The 8,684-nt window shown below is 47.8% G+C and overlaps 1 protein-coding gene and 1 pseudogene across 2 annotated transcripts; one reads left to right on the top strand and one right to left on the bottom strand.

Moving 5' to 3' along the window:
• Positions 1-219: 219 nt before the first annotated feature.
• LOC147957794 (uncharacterized) lies at positions 220-944 on the bottom strand. The gene is made up of 2 exons (XM_087534764.1): positions 607-944; positions 220-528 (listed from the first exon to the last, which is right to left on the bottom strand). Exons 1-2 carry the CDS (start codon positions 766-768, stop codon positions 220-222), a joined length of 471 nt encoding a protein of 156 aa, XP_087390890.1. The 5' UTR covers positions 769-944.
• Positions 945-3,442: 2,498 nt separating this feature from the next.
• Positions 3,443-6,241, top strand: LOC147957793 (uncharacterized; annotated as a pseudogene). Its single transcript, XR_015610932.1, has 3 exons — positions 3,443-4,742; positions 5,468-5,581; positions 5,953-6,241. The product of XR_015610932.1 is annotated as an uncharacterized LOC147957793 (transcript).
• Positions 6,242-8,684: the final 2,443 nt, after the last annotated feature.

The following is an 8,684-nucleotide window of genomic DNA, read 5'->3' as shown; positions in this document are numbered from 1 at the left end:
CAACCTTTTTTTTGTACAGAAAGGCAGAGCAGAGAGCTGCATTTCATTGATCAAAAGTTTCTGAATTCCTAATTTCTTCTCGTTTTTCCAACATATTTAAATGTTGGTCACTTCTTCTCTTTTTGTTTCAACATTTAAACAACCTTTAAACAACTTTAACCAACATTTAAACTAGGTGGATTTCTCAAACAATTTCAAGATTACAAATTCCTCCATAATTCATGCCTTTCCATACATTTTCAACATTACAGCCAATGCGATTACCATACCTACAAATGCCCAAAAGTATTTGCAAATGGGTATTGGTAGTGCTTGATCTTCAAGCTTCCTAACCTTCTTCTTCAACATCCTAAGCTCAACAGCTAGCTCTCTGTCAGTGCGTGCTTCGCCCACCATCCCTTCTTCCGGAGCTCGTGGTGCGGCCACTGCCGTTCGTGGCAGCATGCGCAACCATTCTTCATGCTCTTCTTGCAGTTCATTCATCAGAGTCTTGGCCAGAGCATCGACCCAAAGAAAGAAGCATGTCACCTGCATGAACACCAAACAGATCAACCCATTGCTCAAAGACCCCGGCCACGAAAATGGTGCAATTGCCCCGATTCTTACCCCATTCTCGCTGCACACGTAGAACGGACGATTCTGGTTCCTCGGTGTCTGAGAAACCCTCCGATCAACACCCGCCCGGCACCGCGGACAGACGAAGACAGGCATGTCCACACGCGCCCGGCTCTGCATCCGCGAGGTGGCGCGGGAGCTTGAGGAAGACATGGAGCTCGGAGCCGAAGGGATCTCAACGCCGCCGCGCCCTCCACTACTAGCTTCCCACCGCCGCGCCCTCCACAGCTAGCTTCCCGCCGCCGTGCTCTGTCTCTCTCTCGCCATGGTCACTGTCATGCTCTCTGTCGCCGTGGTCACCGCCGCTGTCGCCCGCTTATATAGCACACCCGCCAACGACTCTATGCTCAACGGCTCTCTGCTGGGTCCCACAAGCCACGCGTGCAACGGTCTGAATAAAATTGGCCGTTTCTGTCGCCTAGTCCCACCTGTAAGGGCCAAGTCTAAAGGTTGACCTGACGGAGACGGCAGAGTTCACGGAACGAGTCGGTGCGCACGGACTAGGGGCAAAACTGAGCACAATTCGCATCTAAGGGCAAAACTGAGCACATGAACACCACTGAGGGCAAAAGGATAATTAACCCAAAATATAATTAAGATGGTCTCAAATGAAAAAGTTCTCAACATCACAGATCTTCGCACCGTTGAGATGAGCAACTTTGATTTTTGTTTTACCTTCATCCGTTCTCGTATGCGACTTCTAGAGCAAATATGAAAATGAAAGAAATAACGATATCTGCCTCTGATAGGACATGTCCTGGCTGGTGCCAATTTGCTCCTATTTCGGTTGCCCTCACCTACAACATGTCCTAGGTGTTTTTCTATTAACAACAACTTTTAGATTGCATATTGCTGCATCAAGATGGCTCCAAACTGAGAAGTGTTTAGCATGAAAATTCTTCAGCTTGTCGAGGCGAACGACTTCGCTTTTTGGATCATCTCAATCTGAGATCACATGCAACCTCTACAACCGATACAAGTGAATAATTTTTGACATGCACGAAAATTCAGGACCCACTGATCTGAATTATGGTAGGTTTCGTATTTAGATGAAAATTAACGTCCTTAACTTATACAGGAAATCCAGCCACCTCATATATAGATGAGAGGTGATCGCCGATTGAATATTAGCACACAATCACAAACACATATACTACTTTTCCATCTACCTTTTGTTTCTTCTACATTTTTGCTCCATTGTTATTCATTCGTTCTTCTTGTTGGAGAGCAGCGATTGTCGAGGCTTTAGGGGTGGTTGAACCAACATAGGGTTGCTCCCGGCACTCCCTAACGGGGTTCCTCTCGGATGGGTGGGGTTCCAGGTCTTCAAAAGTTTTCGGCGACTTGTCTTGTGAATCGCGCTCCCGACAAGTCTCCTACAACGACGTTGTCTTCATATCATGTGTTTGACGTCGGGGGTACATGATGACGTGTTTGCGTGTGAACAATTGGCACTAATAAAATCAACAATTATCACCTTTTGTTCTATGCTAAATAGTATATATATACACAACTTATGAGTCTAACTCATAGTCTGTGAGGGAAGCGGCTAAGAGAAACTCCAGCCGTTCCCTTAAAAAACTTCCTGTAAAACTAGGTTTACAGGATGACTGTAAAGTTTAGGATAAGTTTGGTGAGAGTAGCTTTTTGTCAGATCCCATAAACTTCTTCCCCTAAAATCACAATTCTCCTTTTTTTTTCATTAGAAATGAATACAGGTGACACCTCCATATGTCTAATATCATCATAATAATTCAAACAATGATATAGAACTCACATAACTAGGCACAAGATAACCATGCCTAAACATCCACACTTTGGCTTCTTGTTTGCCATCGTGTCTGCATAAAAGGCCACCAGAAAGTCAATTTCTTCATTCTCGTCGGAGGACGAGTCCTCGAAAAAAGATTGACCAGGAGCGTTCATCTACAATGAATAAAAAAAATATGGTCAAAGACATTGTTGTACAATTCTTTTTGAAACGTAAAAAAATTGGGTCAAGAATATCATTGAATACCTTTGCCGCATCGGATTCTTGAGCGGAGGCTTGCAGACGGCGCCCGAAGCGGGGCAGTGGAGGAGGCAACGCAGGGGAGGAGGAGACGCGCGACCCGACGAGGTCGCTAGGCGACGGTAGCAGCTCACACCGTATCGGGGATGTGGCGCAATTTGTCGACATCACAGCAGCATCCAGGCGGAGGCTCGGCCGTGGCTAGTAGGCGCGAGAGAAGAAGGCGTCATGGCGATGGGGGGGGGGGGGGGTGGCGCCGGGATGAATTGAAATTTCAGCCCACCAAGAGCAAGAGTTTACGGTAAAGACATCTTCCCGTAAACCAGAGGAAACTTGGGGGCTAATTTACGGGATTCTCTAAATTTATTCAATGTTTACAAGATTTGTTGGAGACGTTTTTTTTGCCCAAACTTTCCTGAATGGTACTCCTTCCGATCAAAAAAAGTGTTGTGGCTTTAGTTCAAATTTGAACTAATAAAGCCACGACACTTTTTTTTCGATCAAAAAGAGTACGTTGGAGTTGCTCTAGGTTCTGAAAACATTAGAAGACTACATGGCATCAACCAAAATACCTGCGAGAGTTCTAGTTTTGAATCTTTTATTAGAAGAAGTCCTATACGTAGTTTTGTTGTTGTAGTTTTTTCTGTTCTACGTATAATGCATTTTTAGGCATTTTGTTCTATAATGCTCCTTTCATTCTCTCGAAGGACGCGATGGCCGCGGCCCATGCAGCCTTCCCGACGGACCTGGGCCGTATCCGTTCCGCTGGGATAAAGTTCGGCCTTTGGGAATTCTGAGGGCACGAGACCACCCATTCAATCGACTTCCCCCATCACTCCTAGCTAGGTCTCGAACGAGATGGCGCCGCCGCCGCCGGCGAAATGCCCCACCACCGTGCTCGATCTCGACGACGGCCTTCTCTGCGAGGTATTCCTCCGCCTCCCCGCCCTTCCAGGGCTCGTCCGCGCCGCCCTCTCCTGCCGCACCTTCCTCCGCGCGGTCCGTTCGTCCCCAGCCTTCCGCCGTCGCTTCCGGGAACTCCATCCGTCTCCCTTTGTCGGCCTCTTCATCCAGCGCCTCCTCAAAGGCTGGGAGCCCGAGGCCGCTTCCTTCGACGCCCACCACCGCTGCCCCGACAGGGACTTCGAGGCCGCTGTCCGCGGCGGCGATTTTTCACTCACCGGCCTCCCACTCCCGGACGGCGACAGCCAAGAGTGCGGCGACGGCGATAACATGGACGAAGACGATGAGGACGAGGACGAGGAGGAAGACGCGTCCCCCGTGTGGGAGATTGAGCGATGCTGCGACGGCTACGTCGTCCTCTTCAACCGGAGGGCGCAACCGTTAGCTGTCTACGACCCTCTCACACAGGCACTGCATCTCTTCCCCGCGCCGCCCAAGGACTTCTCTGACGCCGTGAACTATGAGTTCCACATAATCTCCTCCGAAGAGGACTCCGGCGTGCCACCCCGCGTGGTCTGTTTCTGCTCTGGCTTCTTTCAGGCGGTAGTGGGCGTCATCTCGTCGGACAGCAGCGCCGAGTCCGAGTGGCGGAAGTTCCCTGGCACTGCGATCGGAGTCACAGGCAGGATGGTGAATGGTTCCGTCTATTGGACGCACGTGGGGAAGCCCTACATCACCGTGTTCGACACCACTACACTGCAGTTCACTAAAATGGATCTGCCGCCGCTCTTGGCGGGTCAAAAAGGCCGTGAGTGTGCTTTTGTGCTTGGTAATACCAAGGATGGGAGGCCCTGTATCGTTTCCCCAGATTTGTGGGGTGGTTGCTCGCTTGATGTATTTTTCTGGAGACGTGATGATGAAGATTATGATGATTGTCTCAATTACTGGATACTGGACAAGTCATTTCCCTTGAAAACGATTCGTCAGTTCATTAAGTTCTCAGAAGGTGATGATGAATTTATCATTCTGCGGCTTATGGATGTTATTGATGGAATCGTGTACCTGCGTACTGAGTATGATGGGTGCCGAGGCTCCTCAGCTGTTGCTATCCTTTTGTCTCGAAAGAGCGGAGCTCAAAATGATCTGTGAAGATTATCACAAGCCTGTCCATCCCTACATCATGGCGTGGCCTCCTTCTTTGGTACTTGATAAGGTGAGCCCATGCATATACAGTTTCTTTGGTACACCCTCCTGTTTCAAAATATAAGACCTTTTGGAAAGTTTAATTTGAACTGCCAAAACGTCTTATATGTAGGAACAGGGGTAGTACTTGATAAGATTGTATCATTGTATGCAATTTTTATTTACCTGAGAGCATTGAATTAATGGATTGTTGTGGAAATCTGCTATCCACTCTTACTGTATATGATTTCCATTTTGCAATTCTATTTCACTTAGAAATACTCAACCATATGAAGTCTGATACTCTTTGAAAGTGCTATATCATCTTAGATGGACAGTTCTGTGCTGATAGTGTGCACATATAAATACGTATAATATATCATACCCTTATGGGATGGGACTATGGCTTGTTATTTATTCGTTTGACGAATGAATCACTTGATTCCCCTAGAGCAGAAATTTCAAAATTAGTCATGTCAAGGAACCCATTGATGAAAGATTTTACAGATATATGTAAATGGTATTCTGTAGGCTTTTTAACTGCTTTGTTCAAAAATGGAAACCCTTCCACTCTTTCAGTGTTACTGTGTTATTACCATGTTCTTGATGTTGGGCTCAACATTCTGTTACTGCTTATACTGCAGTATATGTTCACTGAGCCAACATTGTTGGATCTGCGTACTTTATTTTGAAGTAGAAACACTGTACTTGTTTTGGGCAGTTCACAACACTTAATATAATCTGTAAACTATTTAGGGTACCTGTTCAAAAGATGAAGCTTTGTCTACCGCAGGATCTGAAGGAAGTGTTGTGAAGACTGGAGGTGGCCCAACACCAACAGAGCCTGCATCTGTTGCCAAAGCATAATAGGTAACAACGTGGAATGAAGGTTATATGTAAATGCAGAAGGTGGATGGTTTGCATAACTGGACGGACCTGTACCTTTGTTAGGATAGTAAATGTTGATCACGTTGCCCTGCTAGTTTTCTATAACCTTGCACCTCCAAACTTTGTTTGAAGAATGCACTTGAGATGATCTTTTTGTCGCTTTACCTTTTCGTGGCAGTTCGACACTGTTAACATTGGGATGGCGCCTTTTGGATGCATGGAAGCCTGCCATTCCTAGCTTTTAAATTAGCCTCGCATTTGAATATTTTAGGATTAGATGGTAGACTTGACTTTGATTTCCAGTACACTGTACTAATGAATGATGTGCACTTGTTTTTATCTTGCTTTTGTAGGATCACTCAGAGACATGGTGAGATGGTGGTGGTGTCTTTTGCCGATGCTGATGCACGATGACTCAGTCAATATGTTGATATTTTGAAGCTTAAAATCCTTGCGTGCTACCGGCTGCGTCTACCATGAATTCTCGAGAGCCTGATGTCCTTTTGTCTTAATGTGCCTTTTGCGAGTGCAATATTACTTGAACCTCCGTGGACATTAGTTGTTGATTGCTTGGCACTTAAGATGGTTAATGGTCAGATTATGAACGGCATGGTAGTTGGATGTTGTAAGCCTTGTTGCTGCTGGTTTGCTGCATACTGGATTGCTGGGTGGATATATGTCTTAGTCCGGCCGCTGCTAGTTAATTCTTGTTTAGGGTTTGCTTTGCTAACGATCTGCATGGATACTGCGTGGTTGTTTTGCCTGCTGCCCGCTGATGCCTTCTATGCTCAGCCTTGCGAATCAATGGAGAAACTAGCCCAAGCTGAGCCTGAGCCTCGTATTGTGTAGCAATATCGAGCTGAGCAGATTCGATCACTTCCACAGCTTACTCAGAGAAACTTGAACTTGTACTCGATCTAGACATTTCATGCTCCGGTTGGCTTCAGCCCTCCGCTGGCTGCCACTCCGGTACTTGTGACTACCACCCTCCCGTTAGGTGCCACTCCGGCCCTGACGTCCTCCCTACCCTACCCTTGATGTTTTGGGCGCCACTTCCGGTGGAGGAGCCAATGCTTGGTGATGGGAGCGCATGGTAACAGCAGCAGCACCTTCTCCGCCGCCTTCGCCAGTAGGTGATGTGGGAGTCCAAAATGCAGTATTTGCCTGCCTCTTGCCGTTCGCCCCATCGTCTGCTGCCGGTCGAGACACACAGCAAGTGCTACAACTGCCTCGAGGACGACCACATGTCCGAGGAGTGCACTAACAAGGTCCGCTTCCTGCGCTGCGTTGCGGTGAGCCGCTGGGTCCTCTTCATGCGCGCCGCTCAACGGCGGCGAGATATCGATGACCTTGCCACTGCCGTGCTCGCCGCCGAGGGTGTGGTTGGCGGTGCCTTCTTGGCCGCCTTGGAGGAGGTTCACCTATGGAGGAGGAGCTCTCCAGGACAGTACTGGCCACCGTCATTGGCACGCGGTATCACGTAGCCCTGGCGGACGTGGCGACGACCATCCATGAGGAGTTCGCCATTTGCACCAGTGACATGTTGATCCGTCCCTTTGCTCCGAAGGATTTTCTCTTGCTCTGCTCCAATAGGACGCTCAAGGAGGTCATCGTCGCACGGGCCGTGTCTCCGCGCCGTGTTTCTCCATCACGGTGTGACCATGGATTCGTCAAGCGCAAGCAACCGTCGTCTGGCTGCCCTTCCTCGTCCAGTTGTACCTCTCCAGGTCTTGATCGAGCCGTTCAGGTTTGTGGTGGACATCACGACTTCGTGGAGGTTCGACATGTCATGGTTTCAGGTCTGGCTGAGCACCAGAAAATCCCGGGGCCATTCCATCGAGGCGCTTCCTCTTCATGGAGGAACCCGATGCTGCCGCCGGCCTTCCTGGTCGCCATCGTGGCGCTGGAGCAGCTTGTCACTCCAGAACTCTGCGCTATCTTGTTAACATCGTCAGGGTGTCAGACCCCGCCGTGCCTTCTAATGTCTCCACTCCGCCGCCACCACCCTCTCCCTTGGGAACCTGTGACTCTTCGTCTGGTTTGTTCCAGGGCTCCGTTGATTGGGCCACTTCTGCTAGACGTTGGACCAGTGGCGCGCCCGGCTCTCGGGATAGCCCTTCTCAAAATGGCTCCGCGACTGATATATCATGGCTATATAATAGGATATCTCGGCAATAGCCGTGTGCTTGATCATGGATTAGGGATTCTCCTCGTGTGCTGCCATGGTCTATGTAGAAGTTGGCTATCTAAGCCATTCTGCTCATTGTATGTAGGGCCTAATTGTGTATTTGTTGGGCTATAATATAGACATGTGCTTACATTCAAAACGGAAATTTTCGAATTAACAAAAACGGAATGTAACATTTGCGTGCCTTCGAAAAATGTTGTTCCGTTTCATTTCCGTTTCCGCATAGAAAATTTCGTCTGCGTTTCTCTTCTGTAAATTTCCATTTTCACTTCCATTTTTCCTCTGCGTTTCATTTTTCCTCTAAAAAGCGGAAAGTTTCCACTCCATTTTCATCCTTATCTCATCGATCAAATATCTTACGTAAATCAATTGCTCCATCGCTTCTATCTCACTTGAGTTGTACCAGTAACATTCTAGCATCCTGTCTAACTCTCACGAAGCTTCTCAAGCTCTGATCCATCCAACACACCACCTACTTAAACTTTCTGGCTGATCAATCCATTCCGTCGTTGCTTTTACTTATATCAGCGTCAAGCTCTGATCCATCCAACACACCACCTACTTACACTTTCTGGCTGATCAACATCCATTCCGTCGTTGCTTTTACTTATACCAGCGTCAGTGCAAGTTGTGTGAAAAGCAAGATACAGATCCTTCCCTTCCCTTGGAGACGAGGCATCACAGAAAGACAAAATACAACTTATATAGGTGAGGGAGTCCCCTCCTAACAGGCTAGTCTTTTTTGGGGAGTGAGCCCAAGTACTCTCATACATCGCTGTTGCTCCCCGGTTGGACCTTGTTGACGCATGGGGGTGAAAACACAGGTTATAGTTTCTATTAATTTATTTTCAGACATGTGTTTGGTATGTCTAATTTGAGCTTATATTGCCCCTAATT

Source organism: Triticum urartu, chromosome 7A (assembly GCF_056163025.1).
Source record: "Triticum urartu cultivar PI428250 chromosome 7A, HENAU_Tu73, whole genome shotgun sequence".
Lineage (NCBI taxonomy): Eukaryota > Viridiplantae > Streptophyta > Magnoliopsida > Poales > Poaceae > Triticum > Triticum urartu.
Note: the sequence above shows the minus strand (reverse complement) of the source record. Positions and strands in the feature narration are given on the sequence as shown.